The sequence below is a fragment of the Sturnus vulgaris genome, chromosome 1 (genome assembly GCF_052056855.1).
Source record: "Sturnus vulgaris isolate bStuVul1 chromosome 1, bStuVul1.hap1, whole genome shotgun sequence".
Taxonomy (NCBI): Eukaryota; Metazoa; Chordata; class Aves; order Passeriformes; family Sturnidae; genus Sturnus; species Sturnus vulgaris.
This window is the reverse complement of record NC_142243.1, coordinates 93,071,416-93,098,804: the sequence shown is the minus strand read 5'-3', so window position 1 is coordinate 93,098,804 and position 27,389 is coordinate 93,071,416. Positions and strand designations below refer to the sequence as shown.

At 38.9% G+C, this 27,389-nt stretch overlaps 1 protein-coding gene across 1 annotated transcript; it reads left to right on the top strand.

Moving 5' to 3' along the window:
• Positions 1-1,004: 1,004 nt before the first annotated feature.
• CLPTM1L (CLPTM1 like) lies at positions 1,005-26,442 on the top strand. Its single transcript, XM_014880515.2, has 17 exons — positions 1,005-1,272; positions 2,177-2,277; positions 3,651-3,840; positions 4,598-4,740; positions 6,596-6,674; positions 10,513-10,630; positions 11,705-11,799; positions 13,337-13,421; positions 14,747-14,850; positions 16,193-16,258; positions 17,276-17,326; positions 17,963-18,045; positions 19,297-19,331; positions 19,614-19,669; positions 19,752-19,796; positions 22,888-23,003; positions 24,132-26,442. Exons 1-17 carry the CDS (start codon positions 1,099-1,101, stop codon positions 24,208-24,210), a joined length of 1,620 nt encoding a protein of 539 aa, XP_014736001.1. The 5' UTR covers positions 1,005-1,098; the 3' UTR covers positions 24,211-26,442.
• Positions 26,443-27,389: the final 947 nt, after the last annotated feature.

Sequence of the window (27,389 nt, the reverse complement as noted above, 5' to 3'; positions counted from 1 at the left end):
ACTCCTGGTTGTGCCATTTCACTGAGCTGCTGGGGCACTGAGCTGTAATTCGTGCTTGTGCCTCTTCTGCCCCTGCGCTCCTTCTGCCCAAGCCTCTCAGCTGAGGAGAACTTGAGGTGAGTACACACATCATCGCTTTCTTCTGGCTGGCCCACACAAAAGCACACATGCAAGGACTACAGGAAATGCTTTTATTTTTCAATCCAAGCACAGGGCCAGGAAGAGCCTTCCCAGCTCCCTTGATGGACAATGTTTGAGGCTCGGGCCTAGGAGAGAAGAGTGACTGATGGTAATAATGGTGATGGTAATCATAGAGTTACTCAGAATCCATTCAGCTGGAACAGCCCTCTGAGATCATCGAGTCCAACCTATGCCATCAGTCAGACCATGGAGGTTCAGTCTTTCCTTGAACACCTCACAGGGATCCATCATCCAACTTCATCTCCCTGGGCAGCCCATTCCAACATCTAATCACCCTTTCTGTGAGGAAATTCCTCCTGACGTGCAACCTAAACTCCCACGTGCAGCTTAAGGCTTTGTCCTCTCATCCTGTTACCTGGGAGAAGAGGCCGACCCTCAGCTGGCCATACTCAAGAGTTGTAGAGTAATAAGGTCCCCCCAAGCCTCTTCTTCTCCAGGCTGAACACCCCCAGCTCCCTCAGCTGCTCCGCACGGGACTCATGCTCCAGACCCTTCCCCATCTTCAGTGCCCTTCTCCGGACTGGCTCCAGCCCCTCAGTGTCCCTGCTCCAGCCCTGAGCGCGGCTCCCCCTGCTCGGAGCCCGGAGCGCTCCCGGGGCCAGGCCGCGCACACAGCGCCCCCTAGCGGCCGCCGCGAGGGGCCGTTCCGTCCCCGCAGGGCGCGCGCGGTCCCCGCGCCGGCGGCCGGGCGGGGGCGGGGCCGGGGAAGGAGGGGGCGGGGCCGAAGTGGAGGGGGCGCCGCGGGGCCTCCCGCGCCCGCCGGAAGTGGCGTAGAGGCCGGTGGGCGGGGCGGGGTGGGCGGTGCGTGGGGGATGCGCGAGCGGCGGCGGCGGATCCCGAGCGGGGCTGCGGCGGGGGGCGGGGGCGGCCGCCGCCATCGCCATCGGCGCTGTCACCATGCTGAGCCGCAGCTCCTTCACCAGCCTGGTGGTGGGCGTGTTCGCCGTGTACGTGGCGCACACCTGCTGGGTCATGTACGGCATCGTCTACACTCGGCCCTGCCCGGCGGCTGCGGACGGCGCGGCCGGGGGATGCGTCTGGCCCTACTTGGCTCGGAGGCCTAAGCTTCAGGTGAGCGGGGCGGGCACGGCCCTCGGCGCCACCGCTGTCCCTGCCCTCTGTCCCTGTCCGTGTCCTCTGACCCCACTGCTGGCCCCTGTCCCCGCTCCCTTCCGGGCGAGCCGCTCCCACGCTCTCTCAGTAGCGCTGGGCCTTGTGGAGAGCTCCCTTGGCTGGTGCACGGGTAGGACTTGGGTTGGTGTTTTTTACTGATTTCGTGTATCTGCTGTCACACACGTACTGGTTAGAGCAGCGTTGCGGACGAAACGCTGGGCCTGTTTAGTCTAGAGAAGACTGAGAAAATGTGTCATTAATTCGTATAAATATCTCAAAGGATGGGTGCCAAGGGGATGGTGCCAGACTCTTCTAAGTGGTGCCTGGCGACAGGATGAGGAGTAATGGCAATAAACTAAAACACAAGAACTTCTCACTTCGATGTGAGAAAGAACTTTATTCTGTTGAGGGTTGCAGAGCCCTGGAACAGGCTGCCCAGGGAGATGGTGGAGCCTCCCTGTCTGGAGGCATTCCAAACCCATCTAAATGTGTTCCTGTGTTACCTGTTATAGGTCACCGTGCCTTGGCAGTGGGGTTAGACAAGGTGATCTCCAGAGGTCCTTTCTAGCCCTGACAGAGACCCTTTCCTTTACTGATAAGGTCTCTGGTTCTGTGAAATGGCTCCACTTCCTTCAACTTCCAGAGCAGGTCATCCCATTAAAATGTATTTAGTGGCTGTGTTTCTGCCCCCAAAAAGAGCTGAAAGACTTTTTTTTGAGTACACTTTTCTTTCCCTGTGTGTGCAACCTTCCTGCAACAGGGAGAATTAGTGAAGCTGAAAGACAGACCTGTACTCTAAATGTAGTTATGCATGAATTTATTTCCATACTCTTAATTTCTCTGTGCTGTGTTCTGATTTCAGTTAAGCGTGTACACTACCACACGGTCAAGCATTGGTGCTGAGAGTAACATAGATCTCGTTTTGAATGTGGAGGATTTTGATATTGAGTCCAAATTTGAAAGGTAAGGGTCTGGACCAGTAGTATCCAAGGTATCAGAGTTCTTTGTGGAATTCTGAAATGTGCATCCTAACTAGGAGTTACATGGATGGAAGTATGCAATGATGCCAAGACAGATTTCACTATTGGTTAGCTTGGATCAGCGTGCTATTCTCAGCCATATAAGCAAACATTTTGCAGAAATGTGCCTTGCTTATAATAGTAAAAATTATTTTCCATTAAGAAAATTTAAAGAAAAATGTGCCTGGAAAAGCTTCAGATTTGTCTCTAATCACGTAGGTAGGACACTGGCTATGTGTTTTGTTTTGTTCTTAATTGCTGTTGCTTCAGACTAGAAACAGCACTTGGGCATCAAACTATGTTCTCCTGTCCTGTTTTAGCAACACACTCTTCCATAACTATTTCTCTGCTAAAAATCACACAAGAAAAGAATCACTTTTTTTTTCTGATAGTCGGGGTTTGGGGATCTTGAGAAGCCACATTGGTGCCAAGACTGTGCCCTTAGAGAAATTTTTTAGTAGAATACTGCACTCTACATATGCCTCTGAACAATTAAAATGGCTAGAACTACTTGTTTTGTTCTTCATATTTGCTGTCTCACTTTCGTTTTGTTTGTTTGTTTAAAATAATTGCCCATTCTTGACTCTCTTATCATAGTCTCCAAGGTTATTTTACTGTCTTGATTTTCTATGATTTAAAGAACTTGTTGGTTGCAGTTTAGGTCATATTGAACTTCATCTCTGACAGGCCTTGTAAGAATTGTTTTACTGACAGGGTCTGCTAAGCTATTGAAAGTATTCAGAGCAGAATAAGCTGAGCAAGACTGCAGGAATAGAGGAGGAATTATGCAAGAGTGCAAGTAGGATGATTTCTTGGCTAGTACAAGGGGAGTGACCTCATGGTTTGGGGCTCCAGTTTAGAGTTCTGCGTTTGGCATGCCATAGCTGAGGAGATATTTTATTAATGCAAAGTGCATGGCAAGACGTTGTGATTTTCTTTTTAAACTTTGTGTCATGTATATGATCTGTGATGCCTCTTCAGCACATAAAGGCTGTTTTTTTACAAGTGCTGTCATAATTTTGGCCCTGTGACGTATCAGTAGAGGAAAGCAACAAAAGAATTGATGATGCAATTCTGTGCTATCTAGGGCAATAAAGTAGGAAGTGGACAAATGTTAAATTATCTTAATATAATAGTGAAACTTTGGAAATGCATATATTGTGATATGTACTGGAGTATAAAAAATTATCCCATCCAGCCATGGAACATGTTAGCCAGATATAATTGTTGTGTTCCAGGCAACCCAAATGTTTAGTAACAGATAAATATTTCAGCATGTGCTATGTCATCTCATAATATATTTATTTTGTATTTCAGGACAGTGAATGTCTCTGTACCAAAGAAAACCCGAAATAATGGCACATTATATGCATTTGTATTTCTTCATCATGCTGGCATTTTGCCTTGGCATGATGGCAAGCAGGTGCATATAGTAAGCCCTCTGACCACATACATGGTCCCCAAACCAGAAGAGATTAATTTGCTCACTGGTGAATCAGCCACACAGGTAGGTGTGTTCCACCTCTACTAAAAAATCTGCAAAATAAGTAATTTGTTTTATAGATACTTCTGGTGTTAGTATCTGCTGTGCTTGCATCTTTAAACTAATGATGATTCAACAGAAAAAAAAGTCAAAATCCTCTTCTTGATTATCATGCTGATAGCAGACCGCTCAGCAGAGCAGAGGCAGAGCTCTTTAAAACACTGGTTAGTTATTAAAACACTTCCCTAGTTAGCAATAATTGTTTCACTGATTCATTGCTTTTGGTAAAAATACTGTATTGCTCTGTAACAGCATGGTGCTGCTTTCTATAGTGAATTGAATTCACGTGAAATAATACACTTTGCTGTTGTAAAATAGCAGAATAAGATATGAAGAGAAACAGATAATGTTTAGTTGATCATCCACATCCTTTTGCCTGTTTTGAAGTAACATCTGATTACTGTTAAACCCTGACTTCAAAGGGATTTTTTTTCTTATTAGTATCCTAAGGCATGAAGGTTAATTAGATGAATATTCCTTCTTGATGAACAAGGCTGTGAATAGACTGATGTTTTTCAGTGTCAGATTGTGGTGAGCCTTTAAAATCCATTCTGTTGTATTTGAGTAAAATAGTTGATCTGATCAAAATTGAGGTAAATTATTTCCTTGTGGACTTCTGGTTTTTGATATAGTTGACTCCCTGGATTCTGTGAGTTAGATTATTACCCTATTCAAAATTTGGGGTTGGTTGGCAGTATGTATTTTTATTCTTTTTTAAAAGCAAATTGAAGCAGAAAAACAGACCAATGCCTTGGATGAACCTGTCTCTCACTGGAGGTCAAGACTAACCTTAAATGTCATGGTGGAAGATTTTGTGTTTGATGGATCATCCCTCCCTGCTGATGTTCACCGTTACATGAAAATGTAAGTTGATGATTTAATTTTGTCAGATACATTGTTGTAAACTTATGCCACACTCCTTCCAAAATCCTCCTTGACCTTCTTTAGTATTTATGTTTAAATGGGCACCTAGAGACAAGAGCAGATGGACTTAATGCTTGTGTTTTGTTAAGTTAAAAACTGCTGCTGAGATATTATGTACTAGAAAGCCTTATTGGAGAAACCTGGTTCCAGGGCAGCTCAGAGTTTAGAAAATTTTTTCTGTGTGGAATTAACTTAGTAAGGCAAAGAAGGACTAAAAAGACACAGGTAAAATGCTACAAGAGACCTCAAACCTATTTGTTCTCCAGTTGTCCTTCTGGCCTTCAGAGCAATTGCCATCTCTTGACCCTTTCCAATTATCCTTCACCTGCAAGTTACAAATTGTACAAACTAAAGTGCTGAAGAGGCACAGTTGATGTCCTAGGATATAGTTTTTTCCTTTATGATTTGCTTTATTTTTCTTCCTACGTTATGTTATTTTCCTCAAGAAAATCCTAACTGACAGGGATGGGTTTTTAGGCCTTTAGGTGCAGGCAGTAGCTTCTGCTCACAGCTTGCTTCAATCATTTCCAGTATGAAGGGTATAAGTAGACTTATGCTGCTGTATGTTGATGCCGTTCTTTATAAATACCTTCTTAAATCCAGAAGTAGTTGGTTAAGCAGCAGACCCTAGGGTTCTGGGATAGCTTTCCAGCCAGAATAGATACACCCATAACACAAAGGGGTTGATGAACGAGGAAGTTTCTGTTATTGCATTGTACAGGAAAATAGTTTGTATATAAAATAACCTGCTGCAATTTCACTAACTTCACTAATAGCTTTAATCGTAGTTATTACATAGAAATCTAAATCACTTCAGTTAAATAACCAAGCACTATTTCTGAGCCTCAATTTAATACTTTTCTATGTTACTGTTGGAAATTCTATGTTTAGTATGCAGTCTTTCTTAGCATGCACAGAGACTTCTTTCTTTTGTCGACAGCTAAAATTCAACTTTCAGCCTTTAAAAATATACATAATGCTACTTCCATAGATTTTTACCGAGACCATCACAGTGTAGATAACTCTCTTTCTAGTCAAGACTTTAAGAATTTGTCTCTGTTAGGGTATTGGGCTAAATACTTTTCTAAGACGCTGACAAAGCAACTGCATGTAGATCATAATTTGCTGAATAACTTTACAGTAACCAATTTGTTAAGAGGGCTTGAAGGCTGGAAAGTTTTTATTGGATTCATGCAGGTTGGTGAGGTGGTATAGCAATCCAAATGGGAGCTTCTGTAGATGGAAGAGAAGATTTCTGCTCCTTGTACAGTCCCTGCAGTAGAATCTGACCTTCCCATTTGTGCATCAGCCATCATGTTCTTGGTTGCATGTTGGCCAGAGCATGGCTGATGTCCTGCCAGGCACCGATGAGGGGGGAGATGGTGGAGGAATGTCATGGTCACAGTAGGAGGGGGATACTAGAAACAAAGGATACAAATATATGGCAGTAAACTTCAGCATGTTTCTCTTCCACAGACTTTTAAATTTGCCTTGGTCATGCAAAAGCTTCAGCATCATCACAATCAATTTAGTTTGTATTTTTATTTGCTTATTCTGTCTTTCTGCAGATGAGAAAAAACAAACAAAATTTTTCAATACCAGTATCTTTCAATTAAAGATTGATTCTAGGCTAGTGGCTAATTTCTTGTTGTGTGTTAAAAGAAAACGTGCTTGAAAAGATGGTGGGAAATTTCTACATGGGTAGATCTGAAAGTGATGAATGAATGCTAATTTGAATAAAAGTAGGTTTTTTTAAAATCACTACAGTCATAAAATCCATGTTTAAACATCCTAGGGTTCAGTTGGGGAAGACAGTGCATTACCTTCCGATATTATTTATTGATCAGCTGAGCAACAGAGTGAAAGATTTGATGGTGAGTAATAAAGTACTTTTAATTACATTTAACAGTTTTAACAGTAATCTTCAATGTTGTTTTATTTAAGATTTTTTTCATAGTTTGTTTGCTGTAATGAAAAAGTATAAATGTACAAAAGGACTCAATGACCATTTAACTTAATGTGTCCTACTGTGATAACTGCAGAAGCTGGATCTGGATTTTGAGACTTCTCTCTGGCAGAAGTATCTGTCAATCACTGTCTTCTATTCCACCAAAGATGTTTGGACTCCATTGCTTCTGCCTTTTGGTGCATATGGACGACGTCACTGTAGCACCAGAAGTGGCAGGAGCAGTCTCCTCAGCAGTTTGACTTCCTAATATGAAGAAATTGTGTTAGCATCCCAAACAGAGTAGCTTCTCAAACCTTCTAGGCATATTGACAATATCCACAGCTGATAGTGGAGCTACACTTGAGATAAGTCAGTAGCTATTTTCTATTCTCCTCGAAATTCACTTGTGGTCAAATTTCTTGGTGCTGCTCTCTATCACGTTAGACAAACTTGCGCGCCGTGAAGTTTGGTGTTACAATACGTCCAATGATTTTGTGCACTCAAATAAATCAGGACTTTGAAACTTCAGTAATGGAATTACAGAAGGATGAAGTTTGATGAGATTTCTGGAGATAGCTAGTCCAGTGCCCCTTCTCAGAGTAAGATCGCATGGAGTGAGTTTTTCATGACCTTTTCCAGTTGAATTTTGGTTATATCCAAAGACGGAGAGGCCACAGCCTCTATGGGCAACCTGCCCATAGAGTATTCAGTCACTCCAGCAGTAAAAAAAAAAAAAATATATATATATATATATAAATTTCTGTATTCGGTTTCTGCCCAGCTCTTCTCTTGTAGGAAATCATGCAGTTCCTTTGCTACAGCTTACACATGGCAGTCCCATGCATCTAAATCATGTTGATTTTAGCAGTTCTTAGTTAAGCCTTGCAGTTTCTTTTCAGTTGCACTGACTGGAATTTGGTAATTGGCATTACTAAGAACAGCAGTCTTGGGGAATGTCTCAAAACTGTTAAATGAACATGTCTGGATTAATGCATCTTCTAGTTGGAAACCTTTGTAGATGTAAACTTCCCATAAACCTTCTGAACTGTCTCTCCAATTCATTACTTTAGCTCAGGCAAAGGATTTTGTTACTTAGCGTTCAGGAGAATCTTTACGAATTTGCGTCCCTTCCACCCTAAATTTGTACAGCAAAATAAATTCCTGAGCATTTGTTACAGGTCTGAACAACAGATTGTTTCGTCCAGTGTTTCTTTAGATATACATTTGTAATGTCTTTATTGTTGTCCTTTGTTTTATCACAGCTCATCCAGTCCAGTTCAGTTTCACATTCATGTGAGCTTTTAACTGGTCAAGTCATGTACTCTGTTTACAAATAAATTCAGCATTCTCTTGTTACTAATGACATTCCTGCAGTTGTCATGCATGCCACAATTAATGCTCTTGCAACTCACTGCCTTAGAAAGTCATTAAAGATCCTGGGAAGTGCTGCAAAGACTATTCCACTAGAAACTTCAACTGCAAACTTCCCCTTCAGCACTGGCTTATGTGATGTCTCAGTAGTGACTGGCCAAACTGCTCTCAAGCTCTGCAGAAAGAGTGGTCTTGTAGTAAACATTCTGTGAGAGAATGAGGGGTAAGTGAAGAGCAGGAAAGAATAAGGAGAGGAGGTGGTACAGTTTCTGTGAAGCTAGGTTAATATTTGACTGTAAATAGGGGCACAGACAATATCTGTTTTCTATGCCTAACCTAAAAGCATGGAACTGAAGACGCATTTTTCCTTCTTCTGCTGGGCTGTATAGATTGTCAACTGACTCATTTTGATCAAGATGTAGGTCTTCTGTGGTGAGTACTGCAGTCTAGAGATTGTGTTCCTCATGTTCTTAAATGTGCTTAAATGCTGGGGTTTTGGGGATTGCACGGACTTTATTAAAGACATAATTTAAAAATTCATACCACTGAACTTATTTGCAGTGCTTGCACACTGTTTTGTAATATTGATTAAGTAGAAGTAATGTGTGATGCTCTGATGCCATACTGCAAGAACAGGTTGTATTGCAGGGATTTGGTCATTGCTAGCTTTCAAAGGCTTAGCAACCATCAACTCACATCAAGGTTGCGAGGCACCACTTGTGGGCTTTAAGTTTGTTGAGAAGGAATTAATTCTTCTAATCTTACCTTTATTTTAGCTTTTAGTGTTGGAGAATTCCCATCTGTATCTTCTACTATAATCCAGTTTTCTTCCCTACACTACCCCTAATTCCTGCATAGTAATTCTTTGTCTGTGGAGTGTTCATTTGCTACATTCTGCTTACCCAGGAATTTGCAAAATTTTTGTTTCTTGTCCATCCTCTGCAGATGAAATTTCTTTTCCCTTTCTCCTATAAAGGTTAATGCTGTCTTTGACACACTGAGAAATTGAAATGAGACTAATTGAATTACGGGAATCCTTTGAAAAGGCAAAGCAGTCTGGAAGATGTTTATATAGTTTGGTAAACAGCTGTAGAATCTTGCCAATATTCTCCACAGTCAGCTGTAACCACACTTGATTTTTTTGTTCCATTCAGTTCAGAGATCCTTGACACTGTTCTAGTTTCTCAAGCTTTTCTCTCTGCTGTATTCATAAAACTTCTCAGCTTCCCTTCTTCTCCCTCATGTGCCTGGATGTGCTCCCCCTGTCTGAAAAGCTTGCACGGTCATGGGAGAGTGGTGAAATTGAGATTTGTTTGTACTCACTGGAGGAAAGAGTGAATGGGAGAATGAATGTAGCCCTCAGTTCACATTTGAGTGATAAGTGGGGAGTCTAAAACAGTGTTCTGTGTCACAAGAACCAGAAGAAGCCCATTCACTTCAGTTAGGTGTCAGCTAACTAATTACTGTAGAAACAGATGCAGTGTGGAGTAGCAGGTCTGAGATGAGAATTATGATTGGGAGTAATTAGGAGCCTGGAGCAGTAGGTCTTGAACTCTTGCAAGGCATGCCTGCCGAACTGTCATCTTGAGCTGTCCTTGGAAATGTAAAACAGAGTGCCTGAACTTGTTCTAAGATAGCTGCTGAGTATTCTAACATCTGAGAGGACAACGTGGGGTTTGTTGTTTTTTTTAAATCTGTTTGAAAGGTGGACATGTGCGGCTATCATGCAGAAGGATTTGAGGCAATTTAAGACTTTTTTTTTTCCAGCTGAAGTAACCACATACATGATACAGTAGGATTAGCAGAGATGTATTTTTTGGAGTGCAGGAAGAAAGTTTTTGTGACACCCCAGATCCCAAAGTTATATTACTTAGCTTTAGCTGTGGTATTTTCATTAGTCTGAACTAGGGGCATCATCTTGCTTCCCCACCCTTTGAATTTCTCTCAAAATCAGCCTCAAGTAAATTTCTGACTATGGCCTTTGGGATACAATTTGTTTGTTGGTTGAGTTTTTTGGGATTTTTGTATAATATTCTAGTTTAGATAATCTTCGCATATACATTCCGAGAAGAACTGTCAAAAGAGTTATCTTAAGCACACTTTTCCCACTTTATGCTGCCATCTCAGAGGCATTTGTATACAGGAACAGTGAGGTTGCTATAGGAACTTGAACAGATCAAACTCCTAATTTAACATTTCCTGGAAAAAACACAAAGACTTCAAGCATGGTGTAGAAATCTAAGATCTTATTCCCTTTAAAAAACAAACTGAATTCTTAAAATTGTGTGATCAAATTATAGTGTGATACAATCACTTCATTTTAAAAAATTAATGGAAGTAATTGTTGCCATTTTTCTGCTATTAAAAATGCAACATATCTTTTTGAAATGCAGGTTATAAATCGTTCAACAACAGAGCTACCTCTTACAGTGTCGTATGACAAAATATCTCTTGGGAAACTCCGATTTTGGATCCACATGCAGGATGCCGTGTACTCCCTCCAGCAGTTTGGTATGCTTACCTTTAATGACTTTAGGCCAAGAAGCCACAACTAACCCTTAATTTGTTGCTTTTGTGTACATAGATGACACTTTTTTCTGGATAGCTGGTGAAGAGATTTAATGCTACAAATCTTGTGTTGTTTCACCTTAAGCTAAAGATAAAAATATATGTTGACATATGGTAGGGAACAAGAATACGGAGGTGAATTAACCATTTTTTGTGAGCCTCCTCAGAATTTAAATTTTCATATTCTCTGCCTCAGTTGCCATATGATAGATACAGGATATCAGGACCTCTCATCCCAAGAGTACCTCCTCTGGCTGGAAAAAAGGCCTGTGTAAGATGCTGCATGTTCCCCCCAAGTGTGTCGATAGTGAAACATAAAATTTGAAATTTTCCTATTAGAGTAGTTTCTGGAGTTAGTCAGATTAGTAGCAAAACTCCAAAGTCACTTGAGAATGGCCACGATCCTGCTGTGATGGCAAAGTAAATTGGTTCTGAACTCAAGCACTATTGCCATAAATGCAGCATTGTGTAAGTACACACGTATGAGAACTGTGGACTTCAATCATAGTGTTGCATCTGTGACCATGTTTCTCACTGACTTTTGTTGTCCTTTACAGTGTAGTCCTTTTCTCATTTTTCAGCTTTTGATGTGAGGCTCACTCTTCTATGTATCAAACTAAAGGTCAGAGGCCAATTTGTAAAACTTTTTTTTTTTTTACTTCCTGCTCAGGCCAAAACGATTTAATGTGTCTTGCCATTTGTCTGTCAGATGGTCAGCTTAGGTTGTAATTACACAACATGTTAAAGGCACATGACAAAACACATTGTAATTACATAAGTTAAAGCCTTGTAACTGATGGCTTTTGGTTTTGGGCAAGCTAAATAATATATAATATTATTTAGCCAAAATATAGGTAGATTAGGATTTTACCAATAAAGCTTCCATCATGTTTTGTATTTATGATTCCTTAACAAAACATGTGCAGATGACATAAGATTCTTTTCATACTGGAACTTGAGCATAACAGCAACGAACTGTCTGGTACTGTTTGCACAGTGACTTTTTCTTTTTTGTAGGTTTTTCAGAAAAGGACGCAGATGAAGTAAAAGGAATTTTTGTTGATACTAACTTGTACTTTTTGGCTTTGACATTCTTCGTAGCAGCATTCCATGTAAGTAGTTTAGTTTTTAGGAAGTACATAATATGAAAGAAAAAAAGGGGAGGGTGTGTCTGACTTTTGGGTGTTTCATTTATTAAGAATTATTCTTGAAATAGTAATTGCAGTAGAGCAGTGGAAGCATTATCTGGTACAAGTCAGCTATATTTCCAGTACAGAATTAATATAAAACCCTTAAATAAGGCAGAAGTTTGAGATAATTATACAGAAATTACCAGTCTTGACTGAAATATGAAATATTACCTTCATTATCACTTTTTTTACATTGTAGTTGAACCAAAGCCCCTAGAATTAATATGCCTGTCAACAGTAGTTTAAATTTTGTAGACTTCTCACAAGGTTTACCACTGCAGTGACATAGCTGGGGCACCTGTACTAGGGTTTGAGTTTCTGACTTCTAGTCCCTGGAGAAATTTAGATCAGCTGATGTAAATTGCTTCCAGAAATGTTCCTGTGAAGTGTGGAGCACTCATGGTTATTTTTTTTTGTTGTTGTTTGTCCCTTTCTTAGCACTGGCTTAAATCTGAGTCTTGGTTTTAATGAACAACTTTTTTAGACACTTGGAACATTTTTGTTACCTACCATTATACTCAACACAGTTCACATGCTCTGGGAGAGATAAGAACTTGCCTGGAATGTTATGTTTCTTTATACTTACATTACATACAGTTAACTTGTTTGGAAAGTCTTTGACTTCCATGACATATTAATTTAATTTTTTTCACTCTGTTTGTCAGGTTACAAGGTATCTGTAGACTGGGACAAGCTTTTCTGATTTTCTTTTTTATTTTGTGTATCATTTTCCCAAATAATAATTTTTAAATAACAAACAAAAAACCAACCCCCTCCCATAAACAAACAAGCCCCACAAAAACAACTGAAAATTTCCTCATTAGAGTCCACTGACCCAAGAATTTCTGGAATCTGTTCGATATTTTTAAACACTGAAGGCTTAAAGGAAATACCAAAAACTATACTGAATGAAAATACTGAAGAAAATAAAAAAGCTTCCTACAAATAAATTGAATTTTTAAATGACCTGGAAGTTTAGGTCCAGTTAGTGACAAAATACAGAGGAAACCTGGCTTGCTGTATTGTAGGATATTTTTTCCTGAAGTTTTTATATTATCCAAATATAAATTTACTGTCAATGCAATACGGAGCATTTTTGGTTTAATTTACTATGCTTTTCCCTGGTCTCTCAAGGATGTCTTTGGTTCCTCAGGGTCCTCTTTCTTCACCCTCTATGATGAGTTACCCTGTATTGGGTCTCTGACTTTCTTTACAGGACACTGATTTGTGCAGCATTGCAATGGTAGTATTTGAAATTGATCCTGTCATTTTGCACTGCTTTTAGAGCTTGGGCTTCTACAACAACTTTTCTTTTTGGCTTTTATTTGTAAGTCTTAATTTTCCTTTCTGAAGCCTCTAAAACTTTTTTTTTAAAAAAATGTTGAATGCATTGCTAACATTTTCAGTCTCTAATTAGTGCATGTTTCAAACAAATGAGTGTGTTTCTTCCTATTTGCAGCTTCTCTTTGATTTCCTTGCATTTAAAAATGACATCAGTTTTTGGAAGAAAAAGAGGAGCATGATTGGGATGTCTACAAAAGCAGGTATGGATTAGAATGCATGTGTGCTGTCTATTTTACGGTGTTCGTTTTCAGTCTTGCTCTAAGTTGACGTTCTGTAGAGATAGTGAAGGGAGATGGTTTGTGTAGGAAGAAGAGATGGCTCGCAGCCTACACAGATGGTTCTAACTTTGTTAGTTCTGTGCTCAGGTGTCACTTGAGTTCAAGCACTTGCATCGCTACTGAGGTTTAACTGTCTTGAAATTGGGAATTAGATTAATATTGAGTCAATTACCATGTTTTCCCTGCTGAAGGAACACAGAAGTACTTTGAGAAAAGAATGAAGAGCAGAAAAAGTTCTGTGGGTGGAAAGAATGTTGCTTTCATGGGTAATGCTGTTCTGCAAGTCCCTTGTGTTCCTTCTAGATAACTACAGGTTCCAAAATATTTGTGGGTGGAAAGTTCTGTATTGTAATGCTCTTGCTTGATCTGGGCTTTGATGTAAACAGGAGCAATAGAGGGATGGGAGGAGGGGGAAAGCATGGGAGGGTTAAGTTGATTTGTATATAGGAAAGATAAGAGGAGCAGTGATCTGACATCTTGCCAAGCCTTCGTAGAAACAGATGAAGGTTTTTCCAATAACTTTTTTCCAATTTTGATTATGAAGCAAAATTGTAGACCTGGAGTCATTTGACCTCTGAATTATCCTTAATTCTATCATATTTACAGATGGATTAAAACATCTAAGGAGTATCAATACCAGGGGAAAAAAAAGTCATTTTAATTTATGGTGAACAACATGTTTTTATCCTGCGGAGAATCCATGTATCATTTTTATGAGAGTGCATTTGTATTTCAAAGCAGTTGTACTGCTGTTGGCATGTGTATGCCAAAAAGTTCATAAAAATTCAAAACAGTCCATGGAATTTCAGAAATAAGAGTAATTTGCCAGTTTCAAAACTCAGTCAAGTCAAATTCAAAAGACTTAACATTTACAAACAATAAATGAGTTTCAAATACTGACATTATATTATCTCACAGCCTTTCAGCTTCCTGGAGACAAGAATCATGAATGTAGTTCCTAATTGTACTCATATGTTGCTGAATTGCTTCAGTACAGAAATGTTCACTAAATGTTCCAATTTTCTTTCATCTCCTGTGATAAGGATTGCATAAAATGTTCTTGTTACCTATTTGCCCAGAGATCACTGGCTGTTTCTAGGACTACTAGAGATATCAAAATGTACACAGAAGAAATTTATGCTTAAATTGTGTAAGACAGAATTGCACTAAATAGGCCATCAGTCTCCTGTCATCTCAGCTGTTCATTTAAATATTAAAAGCCTTCCATTTTCATTTTTTCTGTCTAGTGCTTTGGCGGTGCTTTAGTACTGTGGTAATATTTCTTTTCCTTTTGGATGAACAAACAAGTTTATTGGTACTGATCCCAGCAGGCATTGGTGCAGTGATTGAGGTGAGTTCTTAAAGCTGTAGCACCAGATACCAATATTTGCAGCAACATCCATAGTTTATAGCAGAAAAAGCATGCTAAACTAGTTAATGGAAAACTCTGCTGTAGCTTGCATGTCCTTGGCTTTCAGTGACAGATGAGATTGTCCCTTGGTCAAATAACTAAACTGAAAGTATCAGTTTTTTCTGGGATGGTCCAGCTGAAATTATAGAAACCAAACACCAGGTGGAACCTCAGAATCATTCTATCACATCACCCAGTAGGCCTCACTCCTGGCCAAGCAATAACCATGTCAACAAGCCTGCATGGATGGAAGCATTGTCAAAGAGCAGGCTGTGTGCCCACAGCCAGTGCCAGGACTGAGGTGACTGGGGAAGGAGGAAAAGGAGGAGATTGCTACTTGTGTGCATGATTCTGAAAGTCTGCATCTAGTCAGTGGGTTGCAGGTAGCACAGCTATCTCAAAGTGACCGCAATCCTATGGACAGTACATCTCAGAGGAATTTGTCTGCTAGGAAGAACTTTTTCACAACTTGGACTTAACTCCTGTTTCTCATGCAGTACTAATAGTGACATTGAATCTGTAAGAAATAATTTTCTCACTTGTATCAAAGATAACAGTAAAGGATCATCTTTACCCTATTCCCCTTTTTTGGATTTGGAATATATGGTGGATGACAAGAGAATATTGGTGTATCTGAAGTTAAACAAATGAATCTTGTCCACAGAAAGCTTCAGGAAGTGTAGCTCTCCTGGGGAGCTGCATTGGCTAAGCTGTCAACTCTGTATAGCAGTGTGGGTACATGAGTAAATTTTCAGGTGAACTGAAACTTCTGGTTTACATTAGGGTCAGGCTGTTAGAGCTGCAAAGTAACCAAATTCAGCAGATTCACTGATTTTTGCTTGTAGTCCAGTCCAGAAATGTAATGACCTTGTAAGTGCCAGCTTAATCACTGTTAGGAGTTCTGAGGCACCTTCATCAAAAGCACGTAAAAACTTGGTTGGCAGGTGACTGCTGGAATTTTCTAAATGCCCAGCCTAGGATGCATGTTCGTGCTAACCCCACTTAGGCACTGCAATTCAGATATCCTGAAATTACTACAGTACTTCATTTAAACTACATCATCTGATAAAGAGACTTAATAGTGCAGGCTCACAACATTGTACTTTTGATGACATGGCATTTGGTTTGTGTAGACACAAGCAGTGTGTACTGCAATCAGGCTGCTACTGCTTTATGCAATGGGTGATTAAAATAGGTATTCTGGAATCTTGAGTCTAATTATCTGAATCCTTCATAAGATGTTCCTTTGAGTAATAATCTTTCATGTTTTTGCTGATCACAGCTCTGGAAGGTGAAGAAGGCTTTGAAAATGACAATCAGGTGGCAAGGTTTGAGACCCAAATTTCAGGTATAGTATACGTTGCCCTGTAGATGATTACTCTTTCATCATCCATCTGTTTCTAGGTTACTGTTGCAAGTTGACTTCTAGTAAAATGAAGAATTTTTTTAAATTATCAAAGTTTCCTGTGTACAGCCCTCTGAATGGCTTAATCCAGTAGCAGGATGAGCATTTGCAAACCTGTTTCTTTCTTTGAGTTCTTTGGAAGAAGCAGCTATTTGTATGTATTTATGGTGCAAGAAACTTCAGAACTTCTTTGTCAGCCCTGCTAAATCTTTATAGGTGGGACTGTGCTGCTGCCACTGTGTTGGAAAGGCACTCTTAAGTGACAGCATGTTTTGAAATGAAGAAACTGGCTTTTGAAATAAAGAAACTGAACCTGTAGGTTTAACTTCTGCATTGTGGAACTGACAGGAGATATGGCATGTTCAAGGGACAGCACACTCTTAGATGATTTTTCTGGGTAAAATGAAGTACCGAGACTGCAGAACATGCAGTGGCAAAGTGCAGTTGACACTGAAAGTTTATCTTGTTGGTAGAAGAAACCGTTGTCTTATATTCAGTGTTTCTTCACAAGAAGTGCTGGGGGTTTTGTGCTGCTTGAAGTCTGTGTCTGGAGTGACTGGTGGCTCTGCTTGTTCCTGTGTCAGTAATCAAGGAACTGTGTTTATGCAGACAGAATTTCTGCACATGTGGAGATAATCCATAACTGACCTCTTCATGGTTTTGGCTTTTCATAAATGCTTCCTGTATCTGACTGATTTTTGGCTACTTTGCTTTTGCTTTGTGAATTCTGCTGTCTCAACAGCATTTTTCTAAGCAAAGAAGTCTTGGAAGTTCGGTATAAAATGAGGTTAAAGGTTAATCTTTTTGCCTACCCTATATTTAGTGGGCTGCACAGGACAAATATGACTCTCCTGTGTAGAAGCTTTTAAAATCTTTGTTACCTGCTTAATGTAGAGAGTTGGACAGCAAGTGCCTTCCCTCTGTGTTCTGATGTGACTGTGGTTTTCATGTGTCTTGCAGTTTGGTGCATACAATGACTCTGAAAAGAAAACTGAGGAATATGATGCCCAGGTAAGAGGGAATCCTATGACTTCCAATCTACAAGGTCTGTCTGTGTCACCTGTTGACTTGTTTTGCTCTTTTTTTCTACAAGTGTATTTTCCACATCCTCACAATTGTCAAGTGGCTCATCATTGTGTAGAGGATCAGATAGTGAAGATTCTTTCTGATAATTTTTGAGAGGAAACAGTGAAATAGTTCTTTTGGTTGTTGAATCTGGTTGAGGCAGAATTGCAAATGACTTACATGAAGAGAGATCTGAAACAGTTATCACTCACAATTTTGAAAGCTGATATTTATACTTGTTTTTTGTACTTGTTATTTTTACTGAAGGAAAGTTCACGTGGTTCCTGATTTCTGAAAGGAGTTGAGCATAGTTGACAACACTGGTGTTAAGTAGGGAGCTACTTTTAGACACTGATCTTTGTGCTGTCTCTTGGTGCCTGCGCTCCAAGGTGATTGCTTGTCTGAACCGGGCTTTTCACCAGCATCACCACTAGAAGTGGAAGCATAATGGAAATTATAAAAGACATTTGGGAATAGAAAAAGATTTTCAGGAAAAATTTATGTGTCTGTCTTCTATTTAATGCCATGAAAAAACTGTTCATACAGAATGTGAACTAACAAACTATTTTCCTTGTCTACTAGGCTATGAAATACTTGTCATATTTGCTCTATCCACTGTGTATTGGAGGTGCAGGTTACTCCTTGCTGAATGTCAAATACAAAAGGTACTGTAACTCTAAAAATGATCTTACATGGAATTGAAACTTTCCCCATTTTTTTTCTACATGGTTATGGAAATCGGTTGTAGTTTGATACATAAGCCAAGAACTGGAAAATTCCTTGTCTTGTCTCTAAAGCTGAAGAATCTAGATGGTTTTTAGCATCCTGTAAGCAACAAGCTGTTGTATTTTACAAGTAACCTGATATTTACTTTAGCATATAATTCAATAGCTTGCATACATGTCAATCAGAAGAGGAGGAAGAAAGTGGCCATTGTTGTTCAGAGGACCAGTTGGTGATAGGAGACATGCAAGGAATTCAGTAGTTGAACCTGTCCAATAGCAGAGAGGAGCAAAAACCTTCACAAAATTATTTGCTTTGAACAAGAGGCTTCTCTGTTCCTAAGTATTATAGTTACCATGGCAAGTAACCAAAAGCATTTTTGAGAAAGGGCTCTTTATTCCTTAGAGCTATGGACTTCCTGCAACATAGTAATACTTCAGCAAGAGCTGGACACTCAGTATTTCATGGACAGATGAAAACCTTGTCGCCTTTCACTCAAAATAGCTGGTTCACTTTATGTTAGAGAGATGCAAGCAAGTGTGCAGCCATGAGACTTTGTTGTAGGAAAAAATTGCAAACACAAGCATGGTGATTGCCATGTAGGCATTTTTTTATAGTCCTTAGGCCCAGATGGGATGGGAGAAAGCAAGCAGTACAAGCAGTAATAGCTTTTCCTAATGTTATTTTAAGCTGTTGCTCCATATATAAGCTGTATCACTCATACTAGAAACTGGGGCAATTTCTGATCTATTAGAAAAGCAATTTTTTCAAAAGGTTTCTGCTTTTCTGACAAAATTCTTGAATTTGTTTTGTATTCCAAAGTATTATATTCCAGGTATTTATGAGCTGCAGCTTAAGGAAGTGAAAACAATTACTATAATAGAATTCTTGCCATTCTTAAATTGGTAAGGAAATGTGACAGAACAAGTAATCGTAGCCATGGACTATCCTTTAATCTTGGAGGATTTTTTTTTATTAATTCTTTAAATGCTTGTGGATTACTGAAATGCTACTACAACTGTAATGTTGCTATAAGCATATCAGTAATCCAAGGAAGATGTGAGGTATTTAGTTCTTGCATGGAGTGATTTGTAACGTAGCCATTTCTTGGAGTAGTCAGCATACAGTGGTGTATAGGATGTGTTATAAATTTGGCTGAAGAGAAATAACTGTACTCTCTTCTTTGTTTGTAGCTGGTACTCCTGGTTGATTAACAGTTTTGTCAATGGTGAGTCCTTTCTGTTCTTTTTTCTATTCGTATTTCTTCAAATAAAGGCCAGGACTCACAAGTAGAATATTAACTGCTGTCATTTGGATCGGTGTAGTACAGAGCAATAACTTAGTATTAAATTATCACAGTGATTGAAAAAGGGAGAAGAATCAACCTAAAGTGAACAAAATAATTAGATGCATTTTCACTCTTCAGAAAAAATGAGTGCAAGTTACTAATTATGAAAGTACAGTCGTGTGATGAACATCTGTGCATTTGTTTTCCATATTTCATCTTCAGGAGTGTATGCTTTTGGATTCCTGTTTATGCTGCCCCAACTATTTGTAAACTACAAGGTAAGATTGAAAAGTGATGAAAGTCTACCTTTCTAGTCTCTTCTTCCAGACTTTATTACAATTTGATATTTTTTATTTTTAGATGAAATCTGTTGCACACTTACCATGGAAGGCTTTCACATACAAAGTAAGTAAAGCTCTAACTTAAAGTTGGGTGCAGTCATTTTGAAAATTATTTTCTGTAAGAAACAGCCAAAGAATAATTAGCTTAAGGATGGTACTTTTTTTTGTTTTAAGAACTAAACTTGTTTGCAACTGTCCTTAAAAAAAAAACACACACCGATTTTCATTTTTCATAATGACTTCCATATGATGAGAATAGAATACTTGCATCCTAGTTTTCATGATAATACTGCTTTTTGTACTGTCAGCTGTCTTGTGTGAGTGCAGATGTTGGTCCTGCAGATAAATTTATCAGTCTCAGTTAAAGACATTATTTCAAGAAGATGTCAGTGAATCACTGACAAGGATAGTTCTCAAGAAACAGTTCGGTATGCTAAAAGACCTTATTTTGGCAGGCTTCAGGAGCTACCAGAGGATGAAGTAACGTAGACAGTTCTCTGCCAGGGTGGTAATTGTGAGCTTCTGGGCAAATGTGACTGGGATTGTTCCATGGGGGAAGAGAGGCTGCACTGTGGTGTCCCCACTGCCTGGAGTGCTCTGGTAGGAAATAATGCAGTGCTGCAGCCAAATTCAATAGCAGACATTGGAGGGGAGGGTGAGTTTATTTAAATCAAAATCAGCTCACTGACCCTTTGATAGCTGTATATCCACAAGCACCCACTTGTGTATCCAAGGTTTGTATAGTATTCAAACACTGTACCCAGGTATCCCAGTCAGGATTCCATGTGCTGATATGGGATAACAAGGGACACCCACTGCTGGGTTCCCATGTCTCCTACGTTCTCCCTCAATTAGCCAACTATATGCTAGTTTTGTTCTTGTACCCTTAAAGAGCTGACAGTGTTTTGACTATCATTTCCCACCAATCCCAACCATTAGGATTTTTGTACTGTGCTTTGTTTTCCTGATTTTTGTGTCCTGAGAAACCCTGGCTGGATGTGCTGGGATCAAGACCCTGATGCCATCACCATGTACTCTTTTTACTTGTGCTTCCATTCATAAATGCTTTCATTTTTCCTTTGTGCTGATATATTACAATTCTCCAGAACATCTGTACTTTAAATGGAACAGTGTTAAAAACTGCTTAATAAGTGGTGTCCAATTCTGAACAGAAGATTTGGGACAAAAGAACTAAAACGTATACATCTAAAGAGACTTCAAAGGCTTTTCCATTTCTGTGAGCTTATAGCAATTGTCCAACTCCCTTCTGCCTTACTGTTTTTAAGGAAATAGGGTGCATTCTAGGAAAACAGATTGAAATGTAGCTGATAGCAGAATAGCAAATAAGCAGTGTTTGATGTGGAAATAGAGAAAAAAGTAACAATAAACACAGTATTTCAGGTATATACTAAGAAATCAGCATGTTTCTTAGAGGAGGGAGCAAAAGGTGTATCAGTGAAGTAATTTAACAATTTTACTTCACCAAAGAAAATAACTGAGCAGAGACATCAGCAGTTAAATAAACAACAGAGGGAGGTTATTCAAGCAAATAACCTTTAAATCAGTACAACCTTGCTGAACAGCCTTTTCTTACAGAGTGTTTATCGTTCCTGTTTAGATGCCATAGGCTACCCACAACAAAGGCTTGTGTGTGTGGAGAAAGAAGTCTTATTTTTGTTTTCAATTATGCTTAATTTAGAGAGCTTTGGAGGGAGTATTTTACTTCTTTAAATGGATATTTAAAGTTGCTTACTCTCTTCTTCACTTGAAATGGAAAGAAGAGTCTGAGGGTTCACCTGTGATCATGTTTTAGAGAGCTTTGTTGGGTTTTTGCCTTAATTTGAACTCTGACTTTCCATTTTCTGTGGGTTTATTGTTTTTGCCCTTCATCATTAATAAAGAGTTCCTTCAAGTGACGTAATCTCAAAAGACAGTTATGTAGTCTGAACACTATTGGATTGGCTGCCTTGGTGCATTCACTTGCAGGGGCTTATGAGGACTGCCTGTGTGCCTGAAGGATGGAGCATTTAGGTTTTTCTTCCCATTGTCTTTGTAGGATCACTCTCTTGAGTGTTGACTTGTTAAGGGTGTATTTTCCAGCTTGCCAAGGTTTTTATTTTTGAAAAACCTTTGCACAGGCTTGAGAAGTGCCAGCCATATTCCTCAGTCACTTCAGATTGATAGATTTGTTTTGACCTGACAGAAAGAGCTCTCCTGTTGAAACTAACCAGAACTCTTTCCTGTCCAACACCCCCATTTTCTGCTGATATTTTCTTCCATCTCATGAACAAATGTTGGGTCATTTTGTAGAGTGAGTTTTGTGCTTATACCACTTGACCCCTTCTTATGGTATGGATTAGCATACAGCTTGCTAAACTGAAAGGAGCCACATTAGTGACTCAGTCTATTAACCCAACAGTTAATATTCTTTGCTGGGTTTGTTTCCTGATGTTTTTAGGGCAGTTTATTGCAATGTCAGTATTAGAGCTGGTGCACTGTAAGAGTTGATGTGTGCAGCCTCCCTGTAGCCAAGAGCCAAATCCAGAGGAGTTGGCTTTTGGTTAAATTACCTTTCATTATTGCTGCAGAAATAGAGCCTATACTATGCCTAGTTGATTTGAAACGGTGTAGAAAATTATCCATCCCTTATTCAAGGCATGGTTACTTCCATGAAAGCACTGAAAATATTTTAAAGTCTTTCCAAGGTTATCAAGTTAATCTTCTTAAGAGTAATAAATTAACAAATTTTTACACAGATTTCTACAGAAAACGAAAGTGAAGTGACATTTTGTAAATCTTGTCATTTGAGTAATGAATGAACAAAAAATGTGGGGGTTTTTCCAGTTTCTTTTGAAGTTTTCTCTGAAATTGAGTTTGTGTTTTTCCCCTCCCATGACAATACTCTCACTTACCCGAAACAGTCCTACTTCCTTTTTACTTGTAACTTTGGTCTGTAGAAGACAGTATGGCCTTCATTAAAAGAAGGCATTTTAAAGTTTGCATTAATTAGTTTTGCAGCATAACCTTTAAGTGTTTTTATAAATATGGAGGAAGTCTGTGTTCCCACAGAAAAACATAAGAAGCTTCTAACTTTGTATGACTAATGACTTCCTTTCTTCACAGTCAACTAACGTATACTTTTCTTTTATTTGTAGGCATTCAACACCTTTATTGATGATATATTTGCTTTTATCATCACTATGCCAACATCTCATAGGCTGGCATGCTTTAGAGATGATGTTGTGTTCCTGGTCTATCTCTACCAAAGATGGTACAACTTCCTTTAATATTGGTTACAGTTCTTACAATGCTATAGATGGTTGTAGTCTTGTTGCTATAAAGAACTATAGATTGGGATAGACTTGGAGCAGAAGTTTTATACTATAATAATCTATAGTATAATATAGTCTGGATAATGTTAGTTATGTAGTATGTTATGGTATGTTAGTGAAGGGAAGGGTGAGCAGGGCACCTTGCAAGGGAGATCTCAATACAAATAGGAGAAACAAGAACATTTTCACGTAACTTACAGTATACCCCTTTTCCCTCCCCACAAAATCCTTCTTTGCACCAGATTTGGAAGTCGCAAACTCCCCTACCACCAAAAAAAACAAACAAACCCAAAACCAAGCAAAAACTACAGAAAAGAAAACACAAAAACAAAATTAAAAGCCCCCACAAATCAAATATGAGACGTAAATATCTGAAGTAAGGGGAAGGAGGTAAATTCCTAAGTTTGTATTCACAAACTCACTTGGGAGTTCTGGGCTTCTAACTCTTCCTGAGGGCCCTATCTTCATGTGCTCAATATCTGAGGCATGCTCTGCAAGGCAGTAGTGAAGGGTGTTGTCTGATAGGGACTGCCCTTCTCTGCTTTTCTATTTATCTGGTTTACAAAAGCAAGTTATCAGATTCTCTTGTAAGTTGAGTACCTGTTGAATTTCGGATTCTATAAGTAATTAAAATCAGATGGGGAAGAAAGCTGTATGCACTACTGTTCATAGTGAAGTTACAGAAAGTGTATTCTTGTTCCCAAGAATGAATATTTTTGTTTATTGTTATTTTTGTAGAAATTAAGCAGTCAGCAGCTTCTGATAGGGATTGGGCACCGGTTTCAAGTTTGAGAGGTATCCTGGATTGCTTGAGAAAAGACTCCAGCCAAGCTTTAGGGAGTTAATACGTGTCTTAAGAGGTTCTGTTATGACAAAGTGGTTGAGTCATATTGTGAAGAAGCTGATTTGTCTGTACAAATTTTTAAAGATGTTGGGTTTTGCCACAAATGGGAATAGAGAATACGATGACAAAGAAATTCACTTTTAAAATTAAGCATCACAGAACTACTTAATTCCTTTAGATAGGAGACTGTAATGTAACTAAAGATTTGGTTTCTTTCTGCCAGGCTTTATCCTGTGGATAAGAGCAGAGTAAATGAGTATGGAGAATCTTACGAAGAAAAGTCAAAAAAAAAAAGCTCATAGAGAATAACTAAGAACTGAAGAACATTCTGACCCCTGGACTCTTACTTGCTTTGTGTATTACCTTGTCTTAAGGAATGAAAAACTTATTTAATAAGAGTATTTTTAAAGCTTATAACAGAACTACATGGACAATACATCTTCTATATTGCCAAAATCTAGTTTTGATACCCTCCTCTTTCAAGACCCTCTTCTGTTCTCACAAGGTCTGCAGTCTGCCAGATGACATTAGATAAACTTCCCGCATTTCAGCTTCTCTTCAGTGAAAACCTGAGCATCCTGACCATTGTAATTAAGATCCAAATCTGTGTTTCTAAGACAACTCATGAACTGAAACTGTGGTGCCTGTGCCACTAGGCTATGAAAACTGAAAAAACAAGACACTGTGTTACAGCAGAATCAAGGATTATTGCCAAACTGGCAGCTATCAAAAATAAAAGGCATAATATTGGATTGTATTCTACTTACAAATCATTCTCATTTCATAATGGAGATAATGGAAATTGTATAAATCATTAATTCCTAGCTAAAAAAAAATTGTTGGAAATATAGGATAAGCTAGGTGGTGGTGTTAGACTTCAAATTCTGCCATGTTCTTGGCCCACAATATGGCAGAGGGTTTCAGTTTCCTTAAGATGAATGAAGGTGTGAAAAAACTGTAACATGATTTCTTTCAATATGTATGCAAGTTTATAGAAATCTTTCTGCATTGTTGACAAACCTGATTTCTTGGCATAGCAGGTAATTGTGTAATGCAGATCATTGTTATGTACTGGGAAAGTCTCTTAACGCTTCTTAAATTCTTCATCATTTGGTACCACAGTGACCAACTAGGCCAATTTTGTCATGTTTCAAAGGGAATAATTCCTCAGTCTTCTCCCCTCTCCCTCCATGCCCCATCCTGATTTTTAGATTAAATACACCTCATTTAATGGAACTATTTTGCTGAAGTACAACTTCAACAAACTACACAGATACAGAGAAAAAAAAACCAGCCTGATAAAGAACAATTCATACCCTTCATACAATTTAAAATCTATTCCATGGGAATGGAATTCTTTAAGGGAGGTATTTTGATCTGTTTCTTTCAAATTTGTAAAATATAATCAGGATGAATTATTACACCAAAATCCAAACTCCACAGCTGTATCTAGAAACCACTTTTAATAATGGTTAGAAAAATTTTAAATTTAAAATATTCAAAGATTTTTAAAAGCAAGGTTCTTAGTAATAGTAAGGGATATACAGAGTGCATTCCTTTCAGCAGCAAATAAAATACAATTTAAAACATCCAAAAGGCAGAACTCTTAGTTTCCAATTCTAGTTCTGCTTTGGTCAGTAAGTTTACAAATAAACCATAATGATTCTTAAGTTTATTAAATTGCATGCTGTTTGTAAAAGACTGTTTGACCTCAACTTGTCATGAATTAAAAATAATTATTGACTAACCTTGAAAAACACAGGTTAGCTCCTGTGGTCTGTAACAACTTTGTGAAGTGGATTTTATCCATTTCTGATACTGCAAAAGTCTGAACGTATAAACATTTGGGTCCTGAAAAGATAAAGAAATGTGTCTGCCTATTGTGCTTTGCTACAGACTAGTCTTTCCTATACTGAAGTCCTCCTTACACACTGCTGGCAATGGAAAGGAGTCTTGAAGTGAATATTTATCTCCTATTAATGTTAAAGGCTCTTTATGCTGTTAATTGTAACTACAGATTATTGATTTTAGCATTAAACACACCTAAGTAAGTCTATGCAAAACTGGGGTTGCATTTGCTGTATCTTGTACCTGTTTTGAATTTGTTTGGAATGAGCTCTTTGCTGTTAAGCAAACTAATACTTCACATTAAGTTAAATGTGTGTGAAAAGTTTTCCTGATATAAAGAATGCATATAGCACATTCCCTTTTTGTGCCATTTCAAAACAACCGAGTCATTGTTCCTTCTAGAGTAGCTTCTCAAAGTCCAGAATACCATATTTGGGTACTTCTGATGTTTCATTGCTCGTTTTTGTACACAGCTGTTGAAAAATTGCTCTTGCACCTTTACATACTGTGAGGTACATACTTCTGTCTTGCATTTCTTGACACTGACCTCATGATGTCCTATAAAATAGTCATAAAGCATATAAAATTAGAACATTTTAAGTCTTTAAAATGATCAAGACTTTCCTGTTCAAGTCATTGTTTTATGCATTCCATTTCCAAATAAAAGACTTGGCATACGGGATAAAGAGTTACCTTTTGTTACTGGAAAGAAAGGTGGTAAAAAAACTGTAAGTAGTAGCTTTGGAGATACTGCATTATATGTTTTAACTGTCTAGTTGTGGTAATGACATCAGCTAAAAATGTGGTTCTGTATGTGAACCAGCTCATGCTGGATAATCAATATCTAGAATCTGTTGATGTGTCCAAGAGTAACTTAAAAACTTCCTCATTTTTAATGGAATTTACTGTTGCAAACAGCTGGGTGACCATCTCACATTCTCATCTTCATTAGGCTTGTAATGTCTTTGGAAATGAAAAGATTACTGTGATTTGGGGTTGGGGCTGTTTTAGAATTAATTAAGAAAACTATCATATGCTTCTGGAAGCTGCTCTTGCCCAGGACTTAGCACTGCAGTCCTGATTCTCTAAGGACGTGAGTGACAAAAGGCAGCTGGCTGGACTCTGGGTGTGGACTCTGGACTCTGCCTGTGGCACAGTGCCTCCGAGCTGTGACAAAGACTGTGTTCTATTCCTGCACAGCTCTTCACTTCCATACCCTGCTGTTTCCTGCTCATCATTTCCTACTGCTGTTCTCCAGGAGGTGACCTTCCACCCTTTGGGCTTTTTCCCCAGGAGACACAGGACAAACAGATTTAGGAAACAGCAGCAGCATAGACAGGTTTTTCTAACCAGCAGAGCTCAAGCAGTCTGCTCTGCTGTGGTTCTGTCCTGGAGCAGGGGCTGTGAATGCTGGTAAGCTGTAGCCTTGGCACCAGTACATGTTCCCTTTTAACATGACACTCCAATAACTCAGCTACAGCACCTACAGCTCAGTAACACAAGCCTTAAGATACATAATTCTGTAGTTTGTCTGCAAACACCACGCTTTCCAGTTTTTTCAATCAGAAGATAAATCTCATCTTGAAGAAGTGAAATGTGGCAATTTCTTGGTAATGCTTGTACCCTTTATGTT

Excerpts from the sequence above, each read along its gene's own strand:
- CLPTM1L (XM_014880515.2), top strand. The coding sequence starts at position 1,099 with ATGCTGAGCCGCAGCTCCTTCACCAGCCTGGTGGTGGGCGTGTTCGCC. Across the intron at positions 1,273-2,176 it reads CTCGGAGGCCTAAGCTTCAG|TTAAGCGTGTACACTACCAC; the intron begins GTGAGCGGGGCG and ends TTCTGATTTCAG. Across the intron at positions 14,851-16,192 it reads GCATTGGTGCAGTGATTGAG|CTCTGGAAGGTGAAGAAGGC; the intron begins GTGAGTTCTTAA and ends TGCTGATCACAG.